The sequence below is a fragment of the Pseudophryne corroboree genome, chromosome 2 (genome assembly GCF_028390025.1).
Source record: "Pseudophryne corroboree isolate aPseCor3 chromosome 2, aPseCor3.hap2, whole genome shotgun sequence".
NCBI lineage: Eukaryota > Metazoa > Chordata > Amphibia > Anura > Myobatrachidae > Pseudophryne > Pseudophryne corroboree.
In genome coordinates this window covers 271,122,451-271,145,342 of record NC_086445.1, presented here as the reverse complement: position 1 = coordinate 271,145,342, position 22,892 = coordinate 271,122,451, and the positions used below count along the sequence as shown (strand labels likewise).

The window sequence follows — 22,892 nt, the reverse complement described above, 5'->3', positions numbered from 1 at the left end:
GCCTTTGAACTCAGAGAAGTAGGTCTGCTTCTCTCCCCTCAGTCCCACGAAGCAGGGAGCCTGTTGCCAGCAGGTCTCCCTGAAAATAATAAACCTAAAAGTATTTTCAGAGAAACTCAGTAGAGCTCCCCTGTGTGTGACCAGTCTCTCTGGGCACAGAATCTAAACTGGAGTCTGGAGGAGGGGCATAGAGGGAGGAGCCAGTTCACACCCAATCAAAGTCTTAAAGTGTGCCTATGTCTCCTGCGAATCCCGTCTATACCCCATGGTTCTTGAAGCATCCCCAGCATCCTCTAGGACGTATGATAAAGTTTCTTGCAAAACAAGACCAGAGTCAGACTTACTTACCCTGTGCAATGGAACCAGCGATGAAGGTCCCGGAATTGACGTCAGACATCCGCCCTCCAAACGCCTGGACACGCCTGCATTCTGATCTCCACGCCCGGAAAACGGTGAGTATCCGCCCCGGAACGCCTCCCCGCTTTCAATCTTCTTGTGATCGCGCTAGCGATCACTTTCTTCTCTCTTCTGGTCGTTGCCCGGCGACGAGTGTCACTGGGCATCGACGCGCGTGCGCATTGCGGTCGCCGCGCATGTGCAGTTCTGACCCGTTCGCACCGCAGTGAAGAACCCCCTTTGTACTGTAGCTGCTGCAACATCTCTTTGCTGGTTGCTCTGGCTAAATCCTCAACATATTGGGTTAAATAATTTAGAGATGAGCGCCTGAAATTTTTCGGGTTTTGTGTTTTGGTTTTGGGTTCGGTTCCGCGGCCGTGTTTTGGGTTCGACCGCGTTTTGGCAAAACCTCACCGAATTTTTTTTGTCGGATTCGGGTGTGTTTTGGATTCGGGTGTTTTTTTAAAAAAACACTAAAAAACAGCTTAAATCATAGAATTTGGGGGTCATTTTGATCCCATATTATTATTAACCTCAAAAACCATAATTTCCACTCATTTTCAGTCTATTCTGAATACCTCACACCTCACAATATTATTTTTAGTCCTAAAATTTGCACCAAGGTCGCTGGATGACTAAGCTAAGCGACACTAGTGGCCGACACAAACACCTGGCCCATCTAGGAGTGGCACTGCAGTGTCACGCAGGATGTCCCTTCCAAAAAACCCTCCCCAATCAGCACATGACGCAAAGAAAAAAAGAGGCGCAATGAGGTAGCTGACTGTGTGAGTAAGATAAGCGACCCTAGTGGCCGACACAAACACCGGGCCCATTTAGGAGTGGCACTGCAGTGTCACGCAGGATGTCCCTTCCAAAAAACCCTCCCCAATCAGCACATGACGCAAAGAAAAAAAGAGGCGCAATGAGGTAGCTGACTGTGTGAGTAAGATTAGCGACCCTAGTGGCCGACACAAACACCGGGCCCATTTAGGAGTGGCACTGCAGTGTCACGCAGGATGTCCCTTCCAAAAAACCCTCCCCAATCAGCACATGACGCAAAGAAAAAAAGAGGCGCAATGAGGTAGCTGACTGTGTGAGTAAGATTAGCGACCCTAGTGGCCGACACAAACACCGGGCCCATTTAGGAGTGGCACTGCAGTGTCACGCAGGATGTCCCTTCCAAAAAACCCTCCCCAATCAGCACATGACGCAAAGAAAAAAAGAGGCGCAATGAGGTAGCTGACTGTGTGAGTAAGATTAGCGACCCTAGTGGCCGACACAAACACCGGGCCCATTTAGGAGTGGCACTGCAGTGTCACGCAGGATGTCCCTTCCAAAAAACCCTCCCCAATCAGCACATGACGCAAAGAAAAAAAGAGGCGCAATGAGGTAGCTGACTGTGTGAGTAAGATTAGCGACCCTAGTGGCCGACACAAACACCGGGCCCATTTAGGAGTGGCACTGCAGTGTCACGCAGGATGTCCCTTCCAAAAAACCCTCCCCAATCAGCACGACGCAAAGAAAAAAAGAGGCGCAATGAGGTAGCTGACTGTGTGAGTAAGATTAGCGACCCTAGTGGCCGACACAAACACCGGGCCCATTTAGGAGTGGCACTGCAGTGTCACGCAGGATGTCCCTTCCAAAAAACCCTCCCCAATCAGCACATGACGCAAAGAAAAAAAGAGGCGCAATGAGGTAGCTGACTGTGTGAGTAAGATTAGCGACCCTAGTGGCCGACACAAACACCGGGCCCATTTAGGAGTGGCACTGCAGTGTCACGCAGGATGTCCCTTCCAAAAAACCCTCCCCAATCAGCACATGACGCAAAGAAAAAAAGAGGCGCAATGAGGTAGCTGACTGTGTGAGTAAGATTAGCGACCCTAGTGGCCGACACAAACACCGGGCCCATTTAGGAGTGGCACTGCAGTGTCACGCAGGATGTCCCTTCCAAAAAACCCTCCCCAAACAGCACATGACGCAAAGAAAAATAAAAGAAAAAAGAGGTGCAAGATGGAATTGTCCTTGGGCCCTCCCACCCACCCTTATGTTGTATAAACAAAACAGGACATGCACACTTTAACCAACCCATCATTTCAGTGACAGGGTCTGCCACACGACTGTGACTGATATGACGGGTTGGTTTGGACCCCCCCCAAAAAAAGAAGCAATTAATCTCTCCTTGCACAAACTGGCTCTACAGAGGCAAGATGTCCACCTCATCATCACCCTCCGATATATCACCGTGTACATCCCCCTCCTCACAGATTATCAATTCGTCCCCACTGGAATCCACCATCTCAGCTCCCTGTGTACTTTGTGGAGGCAATTGCTGCTGGTCAATGTCTCCGCGGAGGAATTGATTATAATTCATTTTAATGAACATCATCTTCTCCACATTTTCTGGATGTAACCTCGTACGCCGATTGCTGACAAGGTGAGCGGCGGCACTAAACACTCTTTCGGAGTACACACTTGTGGGAGGGCAACTTAGGTAGAATAAAGCCAGTTTGTGCAATGGCCTCCAAATTGCCTCTTTTTCCTGCCAGTATAAGTATGGACTGTGTGACGTGCCTACTTGGATGCGGTCACTCATATAATCCTCCACCATTCTTTCAATGGTGAGAGAATCATATGCAGTGACAGTAGACGACATGTCCGTAATCGTTGTCAGGTCCTTCAGTCCGGACCAGATGTCAGCATCAGCAGTCGCTCCAGACTGCCCTGCATCACCGCCAGCGGGTGGGCTCGGAATTCTGAGCCTTTTCCTCGCACCCCCAGTTGCGGGAGAATGTGAAGGAGGAGATGTTGACAGGTCGCGTTCCGCTTGACTTGACAATTTTCTCACCAGCAGGTCTTTCAACCCCAGCAGACTTGTGTCTGCCGGAAAGAGAGATCCAAGGTAGGCTTTAAATCTAGGATCGAGCACGGTGGCCAAAATGTAGTGCTCTGATTTCAACAGATTGACCACCCGTGAATCCTTGTTAAGCGAATTAAGGGCTCCATCCACAAGTCCCACATGCCTAGCGGAATCGCTCCGTGTTAGCTCCTCCTTCAATGTCTCCAGCTTCTTCTGCAAAAGCCTGATGAGGGGAATGACCTGACTCAGGCTGGCAGTGTCTGAACTGACTTCACGTGTGGCAAGTTCAAAGGGCATCAGAACCTTGCACAACGTTGAAATCATTCTCCACTGCGCTTGAGACAGGTGCATTCCACCTCCTATATCGTGCTCAATTGTATAGGCTTGAATGGCCTTTTGCTGCTCCTCCAACCTCTGAAGCATATAGAGGGTTGAATTCCACCTCGTTACCACTTCTTGCTTCAGATGATGGCAGGGCAGGTTCAGTAGTTTTTGGTGGTGCTCCAGTCTTCTGTACGTGGTGCCTGTACGCCGAAAGTGTCCCGCAATTTTTCTGGCCACCGACAGCATCTCTTGCACGCCCCTGTCGTTTTTTAAATAATTCTGCACCACCAAATTCAAGGTATGTGCAAAACATGGGACGTGCTGGAATTTGCCCATATTTTTTTTAATAAAGTAATTTTTATTAAGTAGTCTGGAGATTAAAGGTACAGACATTGCAGGACATAATCATATCTCAAACATTTCATACATTCACATGAGTCAGAGCCATGTTTTACTCATATTTTACATCAATGAGATATCAGAATATTTTCAATAAAGATGTATACAAGGATTTCCTAATGTTCAGAGTCTCATGGTCTACAAAATCCGCACCCAACTATATTAGTCCTCATTATTTTTTATATTTAAACCCGTATTCTAAACTTATAAAAAACTAACAAACAACCAAAGAGAAGGGCAAGGAAGGCAATTTAAAAAGGAGTAATCTGATTCAGAGCTCCACTAGTCATACACGTGTGTAAGTATTTGGGCTCGCAGGGCCCAACCGTCACATCTCAGTACGCTTTCAGGCATAGTAATTTATTGACATGCTTGCACTTCAGTGTCTACTGTATCTGGGGAACAGGATGAGAGTGGGGAGAATCTAGCCATGGAGACCAGACTTTTTCAAACTTAGCTGTTGCGTTTTGCTTCATGTAGACATATCTTTCCTTAGTTATGGTGTCATTAATTAAGGCCCTAAGTGCAGATATTAATGGTCCTTTGGGGGCCATCCACAGTCTTGCAATGCAAACCTTAGCCAAGGCACATACATTTAGAGCATAGAGACCCATTGAAACAGACTCAGGAGCAAGGCACCCCATTCCCAATATACAGAATTGTGGGGTAAGCAGTTCGCCAGGCACTCCCGTACTCTCCAGAATTGACCCGACCCCCGACCAGAACACCCTCAACCTCGGGCAGTCCCATACTAGATGCCAGTATGTTCCCACCGCCCCCCCCACACTTAGGACAGAGATTAGATCTACCCGTCCCGAATGTAGCCAGCCTAGCTGGAGTCATATATGTTCTGTGTAAAATGAAGAATTGAATCTGCTGATATCTAAGGGATTTGGTAACCTTAGCAGGGTATTCTAAAGCGAGGACCCAGTCCTCCTCATCTATTGGACCCAAATCCTCCTCCCATTTTCCACGGAGACGTGTCAAAGGGTCCTCATGGAGCTTGGTAAGAAGATATCCATACGCAAGTGAGACCATCTTAGCCTGACCCAAAGTGGTCACAAATGTCTTGATGGGGAATGGGAGGATTCGCGGGGGTGATTCAGTAAATTGGGTCTGGAGGGCATGACGAAGCTGGAGGTATCTGAAGAAGTAGGAGTTGGGCAGGTCAAACTCATCCCTTAGTTGTTGAAAGGATTTTAGTGTATTATCTAGATATAGTTGAGAGACAGAGATCACCGATCTAGGGGCCCACACCTCCCGCCCCTCAAGTGCATGCAGTTCAGGGAGCCAGTCAGAGTACCACAAGGGGGTATCCGGGTCTAGGTCGTCATATCTCAAGAGGTCTCTCAGGGCCCGCCAAATCTTTAGGGCCTGAAAAATGATAGGGGGAAGAAACCTAGCTATGCTCCCACTCAGTAACACCTGCATAGGAGAGAGGTGGGGAAAATAACAGCGGATAAACTCACAATGCAAAGAGTCAGTCTCAGAGTTCTGTGCCCATATAGTGATATGAGTCAGCTGAGCAGCAAAGTAATATACCTGAAAGTTAGGTAGAGCCAGGCCGCCGTCAGATCTCTGTCTGGTAAGGGTATTTAGCTGTATCCTAGGTCTTTTATTAGCCCAGATCAGTGAGGACAGAACGCTGTTCAATTTTCTAAAAAATATTGGATAGATATATACCGGGGATTGGAGAATGATATATAGGAGTTTGGGCAGTATAATCATTTTAATGAGATTAACCCTGCCAGAGACCGTTAGTGGAAGCTTACACCAAGTCTTGGATTTGCCCATGACCCACTGCATGGTCGGTTCCAGATTCAGGGGGACAAAATCAGAAGGGTCGTTAGTTATTTGGATTCCAAGGTACTTAAACTGTACCGTCCATCTCAATGGTAGGGGGATTCTGGAAACAGCAGGAGGGGGGCCTATGACTGGCATAATGTAAGATTTAGGCCAGTTAATTCTAAGGCCCGAATAATCTCCAAAGCTTTCTATCACACGCAGCAGGATGGGCATTGACTTGGCGTAATCCTGCAAAAACAACAACATGTCATCGGCATAGAGAGCTATCCTATCCTCACGTGATCCTGTACATATTCCCACAATATCTGGGTGCGATCTAATCAAGCATGCCAGGGGCTCAATGGCCAAGGCAAACAGCGTAGGGGACAGAGGGCAACCCTGTCTAGTACCTCGGGTCAATTGAAAAGATGGGGATACATAGCCATTCACCAAGATCCTGGCACTCGGATGTTGATACAATAGTTTAATCCATTTTATATAGTTGGGTCCAAATCCCATACGAGCCAAGACCTCCCACAAATAAGCCCACTCAATACTGTCAAAGGCCTTGGCCGCGTCCAGCGAGACCACAGCCGAGTCAGAAGGGGATTCGTGTGGGAGCTGTAAAATGGTATGTAATCTACGTAAATTGATAGACGTGGACTTTCCTGGCATGAAGCCAGTCTGGTCCGGGTGAATGAGGGAGGATATCACTGTGTTGAGCCGTATTGCCAATATCTTTGCCAGGATCTTGGCATCGGTGGGAATCAGGGAAATCGGTCTATAGGAGTCTAGAGATTTAGGGTCTTTACCGGGTTTTGGGATCACTATTATAACTGCCTCTGACATGGAGGGGGGGAGATCGTTACTGGCAAATATATCTAAGTACAGGGCATGTAGCCTGGGGCCAAAAAAATCAATATGATTCTTGTACACCTCGGAGGGAATTCCGTCACATCCCGGAGCCTTGCCATTAGGGGACATACCGATGGCCGCAGTCACCTCCTCAAGCGCCAAAGGTGCCTCCAGCATCTCGCAGGCCTCGGAGGAGAGCGCAGGCAGCGGAACGCCCCCCATGTAGCACGAAAGATCAGAAGTAGAGCGCTGCAACTGTGAATTATAAACCTCAGAAAAGTATGATCGGAATAACAGCGCAATGTCCGGAGTGGTGTCGACAAAGGAGCCATCCGCTCCGGACATTTGAGTGATCGTGGTCCCAGGCCGATCGTAATGTACAAGGCGGGCCAGGAGGCCCCCCGTCCTATCAGCCTGCATATATACATTTGTAGCTTTGAAAAGAAGGGAGCGAGAGTTTCTATCAGACAGGTGGGCCAACCAAACTGACTGAGCCACCAGCCATCGTGTCTTTGTCTCGGGGGCGCTGTCAGACAAATATTGGGACTCTAGGTCTCTAGCATCTTTTTCAAGGGCCTGTTCTCTTTCCCTAGAGGCCATTTTATGAGCCGCTATTCGTCCAATATATGAGCCTCTCAAGAACGCCTTAAACGAGTCCCAAACTACTGTACCCGGGGCAGACCCTACATTGTCGCCAAAGTACCCCTCCCATTGAGTCTCCAAGTCATCGCAGTTCCCGAGCTGGGTCAGCCAAGAGGGGTGCAGTTTCCAATAGGAGTGCCCCCTCTGACTGTCCACAGCGATAGTCATCATCAGAGGGGAGTGGTCAGAGACCCCTCGAGCCTCGTAGTGGACGTCAATTATCCTAGGGACGAGGGTGGGGGACACCAGCATCAGGTCAATTCTGGAGAAGGAGCCATGAGTGCTGGAGAAGCAGGAGAACTGACGAACCGCAGGGTGACGAAGTCGCCACACATCTACCCATTGCAAACTATTGAGAAAATCCGCAAACTTGGTAGGACCACCTCCCACCATCGCAGCCTGTGGGGAATGCCATCGGTCCATAGACAGATCCAGGACGTTATTAAAATCTCCCACGCAAATCACTGGGGTATTAGGGGAGGGGGCTATGAAGGACGCAGCTTGTTGCAGTACATTATATGAGAAAGGAGGGGGGACATACACTGCTAAGATGTAATAGGGCTGGGAGTTCAGCTTACACTCTATAAATACATATCTTCCATACGGGTCAGTTTTAATCGATATCAACTCGAATTGCACTGTCTTCTTAATCAGAACAGAGACACCCCTAGAAAAGGAGGAGTGGGAGGCATGATATGCCCAGCCCACCCAGGCCCGCCGTAAGGACAGTAACCTATGTCCCTCCAAGTGGGTCTCACTGAGGCATGCAATATCCGGGTCATATTTCTTAATCATATTTAGTATCAAAGAACGTTTGATATTATTATTCAGACCTCGAACATTCCATGCTAGAATTTTCAGATCAATCATGACCCCCTACAAGTTCTATACACCTCCCGGATGGACCTCTCCCAAAATTCATTTTGAGTATAAGCATTATCAATACCCATAAAACATGACATATATGAGCCCTGCGTTGTAAGCCATAGCATCTGAATATGAAACATCCTTGCCTCAGTAAATACTTGAATAAGAAAAATAACAAACTAAAGAAAAAAATAAAACCCCAAAAACAGCAAAAGGAAGCGCAACTATCAGCTTCCCAATTAACCATTCCCTCCCCGTATACCACCCCAAACTTCGGCATACTTATATCCCGAACAATCAGCTAACTACCAAGCGCTAGGAAGGCTAGATTCTAAACTGAACCTCCAACCTCTCTAACCAACTCCGCTTGGCCGTACAAGTCTTGAGCCACCAATGCAAAGAGCAAAGAGAGGGGGCTCCCCGAACCGTGATCAAGCCTCCGGTAGACCAGGCACCGGACTGTCTTCATAGGAGATCACTCCGGAGCCAGTTGCCGAGCTCCCGGTGCATATCTGTCCAGCCATTGGGCCGCCTCTCTAGGGGAGTTGAAAAACTTGGTCTCCCCATCCGCCACGACTCGGAGCCTTGAGGGAAACAGCATAGAGTATGAAATGTTGAGGTCTCGCAGCCGTCTTTTAATGGGCATAAACTGGGCACGGTCCTTCTGGACGTCTGCGGCAAAGTCCGGGAAGGCCGAAACCCTGACTCCATTGCGGACCAGCGGGCCCTTCGTGCGACCTAAGCGGAGAACCGAGTCACGGTCTTTATAGTGCAGGAATTTAGCGATGAAGGTGCGAGGAGGGGCACCTGGGGGTAAAGGCCGAGATGGTATCCTATGTGCACGCTCCACCGTAAAATGGGCCGTAAAGGACTCAGCGCCATACAGTTCTTTGAGCCAGGATTCGAGGAATTCCTCCGGCTGTGAACCCTCTTCTTTTTCAGGCAGGCCTACGAATCTAACGTTGTTCCTACGCAGCCGTCCCTCCATGTCTAGGAGCTTGGTTTGAAGTGAGGAGACCTGCTGGGTCACCCCAGATACAGACTGCTTAAGGGGGCCACATAGATCTTCCAGGTTGGAGACCCTTGTCTCCGCCTCACCCACTCGCTCTCGGATACGCTGTACATCTTGGCGGAGCAGGGAGAGATCGCACTGCACCTTTTCCATCTTATCGGAGAGACGTTGTTCACTGCCGGCTATAGCCTCCAGCACCTGTTGAATAGACGGCGCCCCCACTGCTTCCGGGGAATCAACCGCTGTCTCAGGCGGGGAGGTCGAGTGCGTTGGAGAGGCTTCATGAGAAGGAGCCGGTGCAGCCCTAGGGTTGGGTTGTCTGGTAAATTTTTCAAGTTTGGCCGCGGCCGCACTCCGGCCGCCCCCCACCATGCTGAGCGGGAGCAGTCACACTCTTCCCAGAGTAAGGTTATAATGTAGGATTTTGGCTAGATGACGGACGTAGCCAGGCCGCGTATGATCAGTGGCGGGAATCGACCGCGTCCAGTCAATATGTCAGAGTATTAAAGTAGGATGATGGTGCGTAATACACTGTGGGTAATTGATGCAGCACAGCAGTGTAGGCAGATCTGAACTATATGCAGTTCCTGTATATTATACTGGAAGGGCCGTGCAATGTAGATAGCTGATTTTGTCTCCAATCTCAGATAGGTATTAGCATAGTTATTAGGAGGGTAGTATTAGGAGAGATCAGTATACAGTATAGGATCCTGTGAGCTAAATAAATCACTGGGCAGCACAGATGAAAGCAGCCCTTCCAAGCATGGGGATCAATTTCCCTTCTCTCAAAATGGCCGCATGTCTCTTCCCCTTCCACAGAAGTACCTGTTATTTCTCCCCTCTTCTCCGGGTGTTAGGGCTCCGGGCCGCAGACCATGAGGGAGAGGAAAGGCAGCCTCAACCCCCCAGTCCTCCTAGGGTGTCCGTGGGCGACGTCACCCCGTCGCTCGAGCTCCGGTCGTTCCGCGGCCGAGGGCGCCGAAATCGAGGCCGGGGATCCAGAGGAGGCCTAGGCCGCAGGGCCGGAAGTCAGCCGGCGCCGTCCCTCGAGTCCCGGAGGCCGCAGTAAACGGTGTCCCGCAGCGCACAGCAGCACAGGGGAGGTATGCAGCCCGGGCAGGCTCACCAGGAGGGTCAGGATGGGTGTTAGGATCTGTTTGTTCGGGGAGCTCCCGAGATCGGCTCCCTACTCCGTTGCTGCCGTGGCCACGCCCCGGAATTTGCCCATATTTAATGCACACACAATATTGCTGGCGTTGTCCGATGCCACAAATCCACAGGAGAGTCCAATTGGGGTAAGCCATTCCGCGATGATCTTCCTCAGTTGCCGTAAGAGGTTTTCAGCTGTGTGCGTATTCTGGAAACCGGTGATACAAAGCGTAGCCTGCCTAGGAAAGAGTTGGCGTTTGCGAGATGCTGCTACTGGTGCCGCCGCTGCTGTTCTTGCGGCGGGAGTCCATACATCTACCCAGTGGGCTGTCACAGTCATATAGTCCTGACCCTGCCCTGCTCCACTTGTCCACATGTCCGTGGTTAAGTGGACATTGGGTACAACTGCATTTTTTAGGACACTGGTGAGTCTTTTTCTGACGTCCGTGTACATTCTCGGTATCGCCTGCCTAGAGAAGTGGAACCTAGATGGTATTTGGTAACGGGGGCACACTGCCTCAATAAATTGTCTAGTTCCCTGTGAACTAACGGCGGATACCGGACGCACGTCTAACACCAACATAGTTGTCAAGGCCTCAGTTATCCGCTTTGCAGCAGGATGACTGCTGTGATATTTCATCTTCCTCGCAAAGGACTGTTGAACAGTCAATTGCTTACTGGAAGTAGTACAAGTGGGCTTACGACTTCCCCTCTGGGATGACCATCGACTCCCAGCAGCAACAACAGCAGCGCCAGCAGCAGTAGGCGTTACACGCAAGGATGCATCGGAGGAATCCCAGGCAGGAGAGGACTCGTCAGAATTGCCAGTGACATTGCCTGCAGGACTATTGGCATTCCTGGGGAAGGAGGAAATTGACACTGAGGGAGTTGGTGGGGTGGTTTGCGTGAGCTTGGTTACAAGAGGAAGGGATTTACTGGTCAGTGGACTGCTTCCGCTGTCACCCAAAGTTTTTGAACTTGTCACTGACTTATTATGAATGCGCTGCAGGTGACGTATAAGGGAGGATGTTCCGAGGTGGTTAACGTCCTTACCCCTACTTATTACAGCTTGACAAAGGGAACACACGGCTTGACACCTGTTGTCCGCATTTCTGTTGAAATAGTTCCACACCGAAGAGCTGATTTTTTTGGTATTTTCACCAGGCATGTCAACGGCCATATTCCTCCCACGGACAACAGGTGTCTCCCCGGGTGCCTGACTTAAACAAACCACCTCACCATCAGAATCCTCCTGGTCAATTTCCTCCCCAGCGCCAGCAACACCCATATCCTCCTCATCCTGGTGTACTTCAACACTGACATCTTCAATCTGACTATCAGGAACTGGACTGCGGGTGCTCCTTCCAGCACTTGCAGGGGGCGTGCAAATGGTGGAAGGCGCATGCTCTTCACGTCCAGTGTTGGGAAGGTCAGGCATCGCAACCGACACAATTGGACTCTCCTTGTGGATTTGGGATTTCGAAGAACGCACAGTTCTTTGCGGTGCTACTGCTTTTGCCAGCTTGAGTCTTTTCATTTTTCTAGCGAGAGGCTGAGTGCCTCCATCCTCATGTGAAGCTGAACCACTAGCCATGAACATAGGCCAGGGCCTCAGCCGTTCCTTGCCACTCCGTGTGGTAAATGGCATATTGGCAAGTTTACGCTTCTCCTCCGACAATTTTATTTTAGGTTTTGGAGTCCTTTTTTTACTGATATTTGGTGTTTTGGATTTGACATGCTCTGTACTATGACATTGGGCATCGGCCTTGGCAGACGACGTTGCTGGCATTTCATCGTCTCGGCCATGACTAGTGGCAGCAGCTTCAGCACGAGGTGGAAGTGGATCTTGATCTTTCCCTAATTTTGGAACCTCAACATTTTTGTTCTCCATATTTTAATAGGCACAGCTAAAAGGCACCTCAGGTAAACAATGGAGATGGATGGATACTAGTATACAATTATGGACGGACTGCCGAGTGCCGACACAGAGGTAGCTACAGCCGTGAACTACCGTACTGTGTCTGCTGCTAATATAGACTGGTTGATAAAGAGATGTCGTAGTATGTATGTATGAAGAAGAAAGAAAAAAAAACCACGGTTAGGTGGTATACAATTATGGACGGACTGCCGAGTGCCGACACAGAGGTAGCCACAGCCGTGAACTACCGTACTGTACTGTGTCTGCTGCTAATATAGACTGGTTGATAAAGAGATGTCGTAGTATGTATGTATGAAGAAGAAAGAAAAAAAAACCACGGGTAGGTGGTATACAATTATGGACGGACTGCCGAGTGCCGACACAGAGGTAGCCACAGCCGTGAACTACCGTACTGTACTGTGTCTGCTGCTAATATAGACTGGTTGATAAAGAGATGTAGTAGTATGTATGTATAAAGAAGAAAGAAAAAAAAACCACGGGTAGGTGGTATACAATTATGGACGGACTGCCCAGTGCCGACACAGAGGTAGCCACAGCCGTGAACTACCGTACTGTACTGTGTCTGCTGCTAATATAGACTGGTTGATAAAGAGATGTCGTAGTATGTATGTATGAAGAAGAAAGAAAAAAAAAACCACGGTTAGGTGGTATACAATTATGGACGGACTGCCGAGTGCCGACACAGAGGTAGCCACAGCCGTGAACTACCGTACTGTACTGTGTCTGCTGCTAATATAGACTGGTTGATAAAGAGATGTCGTAGTATGTATGTATAAAGAAGAAAGAAAAAAAAACCACGGTTAGGTGGTATACAATTATGGACGGACTGCCGAGTGCCGACACAGAGGTAGCCACAGCCGTGAACTACCGTACTGTACTGTGTCTGCTGCTAATATAGACTGGTTGATAAAGAGATGTCGTAGTATGTATGTATGAAGAAGAAAGAAAAAAAAAACCACGGTTAGGTGGTATACAATTATGGACGGACTGCCGAGTGCCGACACAGAGGTAGCCACAGCCGTGAACTACCGTACTGTACTGTGTCTGCTGCTAATATAGACTGGTTGATAAAGAGATGTCGTAGTATGTATGTATAAAGAAGAAAGAAAAAAAAACCACGGTTAGGTGGTATACAATTATGGACGGACTGCCGAGTGCCGACACAGAGGTAGCCACAGCCGTGAACTACCGTACTGTACTGTGTCTGCTGCTAATATAGACTGGTTGATAAAGAGATGTAGTAGTATGTATGTATAAAGAAGAAAGAAAAAAAAACCACGGGTAGGTGGTATACAATTATGGATGGACTGCCGAGTGCCGACACAGAGGTAGCTACAGCCGTGAACTACCGTACTGTGTCTGCTGCGACTGGATGATAAATAATGATATAAAAAATATATATATATCACTACTGCAGCCGGACAGGTATATATATTATATAATGACGGACCTGCTGGACACTGTCTGTCAGCAGAATGAGTTTTTTATAGAATAAAAAAAAAAACACCACACAAGTGAAGTCACACGACGAGTGTTTAACTTTTTCAGGCAATCACAATATAGTATACTACTAACTATACTGGTGGTCAGTGTGGTCAGGTCACTGGTCAGTCACACTGGCAGTGGCACTCCTGCAGCAAAAGTGTGCACTGTTTAATTTTAATATAATATGTACTCCTGGCTCCTGCTATAACCTATAACTGGCACTGCAGTGCTCCCCAGTCTCCCCCACAATTATAAGCTGTGTGAGCTGAGCACAGTCAGATATATAATATATATACATAGATGATGCAGCACACTGGGCTGAGCAGTGCACACAGATATGGTATGTGACTGTCTTGTACTCCTGGCTCCTGCTATAACCTATAACTGGCACTGCAGTGCTCCCCAGTCTCCCCCACAATTATAAGCTGTGTGAGCTGAGCACAGTCAGATATATAATATATACATAGATGATGCAGGCATGCAGCACACTGGGCTGAGCAGTGCACACAGATATGGTATGTGACTGAGTCACTGTGTGTACCGTTTTTTTCAGGCAGAGAACGGATATATTAAATAAAACAACTGCACTGCTGGTGGTCACTGTGGTCAGTCACTAAACTCTGCACTCTCTTCTACAGTATCAGCCTCAGGTCAATCTCTCTCTCTCTCTCCTAATCTAAATGGAGAGGACGCCAGCCACGTCCTCTCCCTATCAATCTCAATGCACGTGTGAAAATGGCGGCGACGCGCGGCTCCTTATATAGAATCCGAGTCTCGCGAGAATCCGACAGCGTCATGATGACGTTCGGGCGCGCTCGGGTTAACCGAGCAAGGCGGGAAGATCCGAGTCGCTCGGACCCGTGAAAAAAAACATGAAGTTCGTGCGGGTTCGGATTCAGAGAAACCGAACCCGCTCATCTCTATTAAATATCCTTTGGTTTTTATGGGCATTAGTTAGATAAGAAAACATGACAAAGTAACATTAATTGTTTCCTGAATTATTCGCGTAGTTACTTTTACGTAATTAGTATAACCACAGATCTTTACTCCAAAAGATTTTCACCCAAAAGATTTCTGAGACATTTCAGAAAAGTCTGGAGCTGGGGAAGACACGAGACATGGATCACTTAACTTTTACATAATAATGCACTGGAATAATATCTGTATGATGACATCTGCAGCATCAGAATGTTTGGGAGGGGAATGCATTGCATCTTCTGGTTTCTGAGGAGACTGCTGGGACGTGTTGTACACATGGAGAATAAAGATGATGTGCTAATCAGTCCCACCTTTGCTTGCAGAGCAGAAGTGTGCAGGAAATGTCCCTACCATAGCTAATGCTGACACTGGTGCTACATGATCAGCAGCATCACACCAGACCCATCAGGCAATGGATTGCTGCTGCTTGTCAACTTGGAAGGACTTGCATGCAAGCATGTGAAGTTTCTCCCTGGCAGGAAATAGGCTAGTAAGGGAGAATTCGTGGTACCTTTGTGCAGACTGCATGCCAGGATATACAGCAGGGGGAGGACATGCGCCCTTTGCCTCCACTCTCCCGAAGGCAGGAAACCTACAGGAAAGAGCTGGCTGCTGCTGCAGCTGCCTGAGACTCCCTGGCTGTCTCCCTGCTGCTCCTCCATAGTGTACCAGCAGCAGACACACATTCATACAGCCCAGACACAGCACTGGGGAGCTGCTGGAGGGAAGATGGCGACTCTGGAGTCTCAGCCTTTCTCTCCCCTTCCAGTCAGTGCTCTGCTCCAGGCACAGTACCAGCACCACAGCCCCGGTACTGCGGGGACCAACTTCAGCCTCAGCCTGCCTGTCAACCGCGGCTTGGAGAGAGCTCTGGAGGAGGCTGCAAACTCCGGGATCCTGAACCTCAGTGCAAGGAAGCTGAAGGAATTCCCCCGGACCCCCGGCAGCCACGACCTGTCGGACACTGTGCAAGCAGGTGAGGAGGGGATGACAGGCATGTACCCCTGCCGGGAGGGGAGTGTCTGCGCTGGGCGCAGTGCTGGAACTTGCAGCGTTCCAGAGATGGGAAGTTACTCAGTCTGAGCTATTAGTATTCTGTATGCAGTGCTCACTCTGCTGCTGACCACTGTGTTACCAGTTAGGTGTGTACTCACTGCTGATGTGATGTGTGTGCACACTGCTAATGCCCCCAGTCTGCTGCTGCTGCTGCTGACCACTGTGTTACCAATTAGGTGTGTGCACTGTACACACTGCTAATGCTCCCAGCCTGCTGCTGACCATTGTGTCACCAATGAAGTGTGTGTGCAGCAGGCATTCCTATACAGGTGTTGGGTATGGATCCTGGCAGTCAGAATACCAACGCTGGGATCCTGGCCGACAGATTGGCAGCAGGGGGGCAAGCGCACCGAAAACCCTTGCGGGGTCGCCACACTCATGAGTGGGAATAGCTGTGGCGGCACTGCCGGGATCCTGTCCGCCGACGTCCTGACTACATCCCCACAGCAGTACATCAGTAGTTCTCAACCCTCATGTACCCACTACAGATCATGTTTTTAGTATTCCTGGCCCAAATGTATTAAGCCTTAAAAAGTGATAAATTGGAGACGAATAAAGAGTGATAACGGCCAGCCAATCAGCTTTCTAACTGCTATGTCACACTCTATCACTTTTTAAGGCTTAATACATTTGAGCATGTCTGTGGGACCAGGTGAGGTAACTATTGACCAGCAAAATAGATGAACTCACCTGTGTAGGATTGAAGGCATCCACTACACATAACCTGTTAGTGGTACTTGATGACTGGAGTTGAGAAACACTGCTATACATAAGATGTGGAACGATATGGTATATGTGTGTTACTTCGTCCATATTGAGGCACCATGCTCTGGGGTATTTGGCATGATTTATTGCTTAGCTGCCATTCATTATTATAATAAATAGTTTGTTGCCACAGACAGAAATGAGTAGAGAGGAGAGGATGTGGCTACATGTCTGTTGGTATTAAGGTAATGATGCACAGAGTACAGAATAATTTACACGGTATGTCAGTAAGTTACACGGTATGTCAGTAAGTTACACGGTATGTCAGTAAGTTACACGTATGTCAGTCTGCACTGGAAGTTGTGACAAATCTCTGCAGCCTTCATGTGTAGGATGGCAGTGGCAGCATATTGTGCTGCTGGAATAGCCTGATAAGTATGCAGATAGTTTAGAAATGTTTAGACAGCAGGTCTTTTGTGGTGTCTGGTTTGCAGGCTTCTGAGCAGTTGTATATATAGCTTATTTATGTAACCTGTTGTGTGCCAGCAGCAGTGGCTGCAATGCAGAAGAGTGACTGCTTGCCTGGCATTATGAGGGCTCAGTGGAAGCACAGGATAGCCATAGCCAAATGCAGCTGCTGACAATAGTGCACGTCTGGCTTACTAGTGCATCAACCAAGAATGCAAATTGTCAATGGGGTTTCTTTGAATAAACATGTCACTGAAATAGGGTCCAATGCGAAGTCTCTACTATCCATACCACTTTGACTTTGAATGCGTATCTGCTCATTTGGCCATAGCTATGGGGAGTGCTTTTTGTTTTGTTTCCTTATTACACTAGCCCTTTCCTCTTGTCATCTTCCTATAAGTGTCAGACAATGTCTGAAGTTTGAGTAATCCATGGAACTAGTATAATACTGCTCTGCTGGCCTGTATGTGCCTAATATCCTGTCGGTTCTTTTTCTCATGTATAAGGTTAAAAAACAATACTAGCTATAGGTCTGCGGTCCACTGCCTACAGCTGCAGTGTGTGGTGGTCAGTGTCATGGTGTGTAAAGCTACTGGCCACATTTTTGTTTCTGTCAACTCTGTTTTGTTTCAAAAAATATCATATGAGCCTTGTGCTGTATCTGTCTAGTTTCACTTCTCCACCATATTTAACCTATGGGAGTTTCTTCCTCAGTGGTTATGCTTGCATTGTTATATTTAATTCCATTTGTTATTTTATGTATTCATTCATATTAATCCAGTATCATTTAATGTTTTATCTTTTAGGGACGTATTCATCATCACTAACGGGCCTGTTACACATGTGAAAACGCTAGTTTCTGCATGTTATTTATAGAGATGAGCGGGTTTGGATTTACTCGGTTCTTTATGCCAGAATTATCGCCATTTCTTATTTTCTGGATTTTTCTTATTGGCTTACCAAAACACGTAACATCCGATAGCCAATAAGGAGATTCGGGTAACTCCGAATAAAACCGAACCCGCTCATCTCTAGTTATTTATAACATGCCCATTCATTAAGTTTTCAGAATTTGCAAGATTCAATGACGTCTTTAGATGGTGATGATTCCCGGAGCCTCGCTCCTTTCTATGGGAAGGAGGTCCGCGTTTGCGAAGTGGGATACGAGCAGATCCCTCAGCTGCCTCCACAGTAAGTGACCTGCGGCCATGCACATGCATGATGTAGCAGTGTTACTGATTGCGGGGGCAACTGCTTCTTAGAGGGGCTGTCCCCACACCATAGCAATGCTGAATTGCTCCAGTAATACCCCTTTCACACCGCACAAATAACCTGGTATTGACCAGGTATATTGCCAGGTCAACACGGGTCACTGTACAGTGTGAAAGGGTCACCCCAGAAATCCCGGGTCCCCTGACCCGGTAATTCAAGCTGGGTTATTACCGGGTCAGGCGCAGTGTGACCGGGTTACCCAGGTTGATGCGACCCAGTACCCGTTCACTGCATAAAGAGAGGCAGCGCGGAGATGATGCCATCTCTCAGCACAGCCTCTGCACCCGCCCCCGATGCCGGCTCCATCCCTGCCCCCGGATGGTAATCCGACCCAGTATAATGCCGGGTCAGAATGGTGGTGTGTAGGGTCCACTGCTGGGTCCCACCTGGGAAGGACCCGTTTCCAGTTCCTGGGTGGGATCCGGCATTGCGATGTGAAAGCGGTATCATTGACTATCCACTGCTGCAACTTGCAACGAGGTGAATACTTAATTAGCCATCCGGCCCCAGATGTTGAATAGGCCCCTAAATAAAAGGATCAATTATTTATTGGATCATAAATGTTTTGGGATGATGCTGTGTATTTACATAAATTATTTCAGTCCTAATATTTTTTTTGTTTTGTTTTATTAAACTTGTTATATTGCTGTTAAGTAAAGTATAAGAGAATTTATTTCTATGCATTATTTGTCATTTTGTTTTCACCGAAACCACCCATGCAGCTCATAATGCGGCCCTGGAGGTATTTTTAGAAGATAGTGTTTAGGCCGGCGTCAGCTGCTGGGGCTGTGAGTTATTTTACACACTGCAACATAGCTAGCAAAGTGAAGTCCATGTAATTCATTCCTGTAAGAAAGCATAGTCCAGTGAGCTCTACTCAAGTGTTCTCTGACTATATTTAGGAGTGCTTGCTGTATGTAAGCAGTTATTTAATAGAACCAGACGTCCTGGTAGCAATTTCCATTCTGTCCCCTTAGCTAGTCCTTTGGTGAGATAAATACTGATCATTGTTTTAGAAATTCTACCAATGAATAACTTAGTCATGTTACTTTTCCGGAGTGCTAGTTTACAACTTAGGGGTATATTCATGAAGCAGTGAAAAGTGTGGAGAAGTGAGCCAGTGGAGAAGTTGCCCAATGGCAACCAATCAGCATTTCAGTAACATTTTATCATTTGCATACTATAAAATTATACAGAGCAGCTGATTAGTTGCCACATGCAACTTCTCCACTGGCTCACTTCTCCACACTTTTCACTGCTTCATGAATAGACCCCTTAGACTTCTCTGTTAATAAACCAGTTGGTAAGCAGTATTGTAATGAAAGCTTCTATGTATGCTGCTGGTCTTCCACACTCTCTGTATCATTTCATTGAACAGTTTATAGGGAATACATTCGATTTGCCGGTGGATGGGATGCCGGCTGTCATTATCCCGACAGCGGCATCCCGTCTGCCAGAATGCTGGCAGCGGGGCAATCGTTGGGAGTACCCTTGCAGGCTCGGTGACTTGCGCTCGCCAGAGGATCTATTCCCACTCTATGGGTGTCGTGGACACCCACAAGTCGAAACAGCTCTGTTGCGCCTGTTTTCTGACTGTTGGTATTGTTGACTGTCGAGATTTCGGTGTTGGTGATCATAAAATTATATATGATCAGTGTGATAGGCAAAGCCAGTGCTGTTGGCTGTCAGTCAATTACAGTATAAAATATGTGGTCAAACAGAAATAAAACCCAATACACCACCACATAACTGACCCTAAGAATGACAGGTAAGCATCATTTTCTTAACTTTTGCTGAGTTTCTCAAAAAGAAACTCTATGGCTTAGGACTGCTGGAGAAAAAATGCCAATACTCCGCAGTGAAAGTTTGGGTGTTCACTGGTAAAGTTGTAGAAGAAATCTGTATTGCTTTCATTGTTAAATCACAGGGGTCACTATGGACAGTTTCTTACTAGCTGTTCTTAGAAACTTGCTAATTTAACGCGCAGGGAAAAAAGTGGTATCAGCTATTCAATTACAGCATCATGATCGCGCACTGGAAATTCCCTGCTGACGCACATTAACACATAGAATCTGGTATAAGTATCCCAAGCTATGGGTTAACATGTTTGCAGCACCTACGCTAAGGGCACTTAACATGGATTACTGTTCGAGCATCCCTCATGCTTGAACAGAAATCTGCGTTAAGTGCAGCCTGCTAGCTGATCGGGCTCTAATTGAACAGCCTTGGCAGATCAATTAGCCTGCAGTAATTAACCACTGCTAATTGAATTTGGCCTTTAATGTCTCACATTTTGGCAACTTTTTACATGGGTAGTTTATAATACAATATACACACACACACACACACACACACACACACACACACAGTAGTTTATATAATTGCAAGAAGGATGTGATGCATATATTACATGGTAACAATGGACGGGTATAGACAGTGTACATGCACTATGCATGCTTTATAACTGTGCAGGAACTCTAAGTGAGACAAAGCACGTGGCCACCTTGTGATGGGGGTTGAGGTGCACAGCTTTTGAAATTCCAGGCTGTTCTTTACCAACCCACACTTTCCACCCATTTTTTGCCATGTGCCCAGGTGGCTGGCACACTCAACACCTGTTCACCTTTGCCCTGTTGTGTACTGTAGGTCAGGATGGTGGGATGTAGCCCCCAAATTCAGATTGACCTATCTAAATTAGGACGTCTGGCACCTTTGGATATAGAAAAGAGATTAGCGGGAAGCACGTATTTGTTTAATAGTCATTTAGGGCAGTGGTTCTCAAACTCGGACCCCAGGACCCGAAACAGTTCATGTTTTCCAGGTCATCTAGCAAGTGCACAGGGGTAATATTACTCTGTGACACATTTTAAAAAATCCACAGGTGGAGCTAATTATTTCCCTTGTGATTCTGTGAGGAGATTGGGAAAACATGCACTGTTTGGGTTCTTTTGCTGGGTCATAAATATCTTCCAACTAATTTGTTTTCATTGACACAAGAAGTAGTCAGCATCATCAGAAACATTATGATTCTAAAGCTGTTTAGGGTTTTGAAAAATTACCCTCAGCATGTTTTGTCTGATATATTCATAAATCAACGCATAGTTGTCGAGCTGTGAAGTTCCAACAGGCCTTGATTTCCTTCCAAGACCAAAGCTGAGCATCCTTTTATAACAGTAGTGTGGGTGTATTCCAATTCCTTCAGACTGTGTCAGAGACACATGCATGCTAAGGAAACTCTTTGGATTGTTCTTAGGCTGAAATTGGAAAACTCCCTGTATGAAACAGGAAAACTCCTGTGAAGTAATATCATTTTCTTCTATTTAAATTCTTTAAATACTGTAAGTGAACTATAAAGCAGCTCTAAGGGAAATATAATATGGGAATTTAATGTGGGAATTATGAAATTAGTAGTATTCCTTATTGATGCTGCCTACAGTATAGTCATAATTTTTTTTTTAAATATAAACAGGTATAGTAGCTAAAACGCATCTAAAATCCTACCTAGGCCGCTCAAACCCTGGACTTTTCACATATTTCTTCTCCCCACCTCAGGAGGCTGCCAAAAGAAATGTGCGTTGCCCGAATGGTGCAACAATTGAATTACTCAGTCATGCCTTCAAGTGGCAGACGTGGGGAAAATCAATTGAATGTCTGCCATAAATGGGGAGAATTCAGTTGTTTTGGGCGCCCATTAATTATCGCAGTGTTGCAGAAAAAAAAGCATCGGGATTAGGAGCGTAAAGGGGGTATCCAATTACCCACAATAAAAAAAGTGGGAAGAAAGTCATTTTTCGCGATTTTCAAGATGTTTTCCAGAATATATATATATATATATATATATATATATATATACACTATGGAAAAGAGGCACTCAATCAATCATGGTATATGAAAAAAAGTCTTATAAATTTTATTTTCACCCAACAACGGGCATTTCAGGTGGAATCACATTGATGGTGGTGGCTCAGCAAAAACTCTTGAATAAAATACAGCTTATGCAGCATCATATAAGCAAAACATTTGTTTACCAAAAAGCACTTTATGATGCTGCATAAGCTGTATTTTATTCAAGAGTTTTTGCTGAGCCACCACCATCAATGTGATTCCACCTGAAATGCCCGTTGTTGGGTGAAAATAAAATTTATAAGACTTTTTTTCATATACCATGATTGATTGAGTGCCTCTTTTCCATAGTATATTTTTACTGGACCATCAAGGAACAGATTATAGGGAGCACCTGGATATATTATTTTTCAAAAGTGTGCAAATGTATATATAGATATATATATATATATATATATATATATATATATATATATAGATATATATATATATATATATATATATATATATATAGATATATATATCTATCTCTATATATCTAAGATAAATTTTTTTTTTTTTTTACAGGCTATCCAATTAAATTGGCTGTAAATAAAAAATTTAATTTCTCACAAAAACACACAGGTTCAGTGAAACATGTATATTTTCACCAACAGCAGCCCCGTTTTTTGCTGCATGAAAACAGGGCTACTTTCGGGGATTGGTTTTGCCTGCCTGAGTTAAACTGTGGCTCGTGCTGGCTTATCTGTGTTAACTGGATAGCCCCCTGCAAAACCATTACCCACTGTCAATGACTGCGGGTAATTGGATACTCCCTAAAGTGGCTTAAGGCCAGTACTGACGGGGGAGATGTGTGCTGA

The 22,892-nt window shown here is 46.6% G+C and overlaps 1 protein-coding gene across 4 annotated transcripts in view; it reads left to right on the top strand.

Annotated features, from left to right (window-relative positions):
• Positions 1-15,189: 15,189 nt before the first annotated feature.
• LRCH1 (leucine rich repeats and calponin homology domain containing 1) overlaps positions 15,190-22,892 on the top strand; it is a 403,150-nt gene continuing 395,447 nt past the window's right edge. For 2 of the 4 annotated variants that reach the window (XM_063952809.1, XM_063952808.1), the window contains exon 1: positions 15,190-15,664. In XM_063952809.1, the coding sequence (XP_063808879.1) occupies positions 15,418-15,664 (247 nt within the window). In that variant the 5' untranslated portion in view covers positions 15,190-15,417. The remainder of the gene's footprint in view (positions 15,665-22,892) is intronic. The other 2 variants (XM_063952807.1, XM_063952806.1) reach the window with 1 other exon arrangement.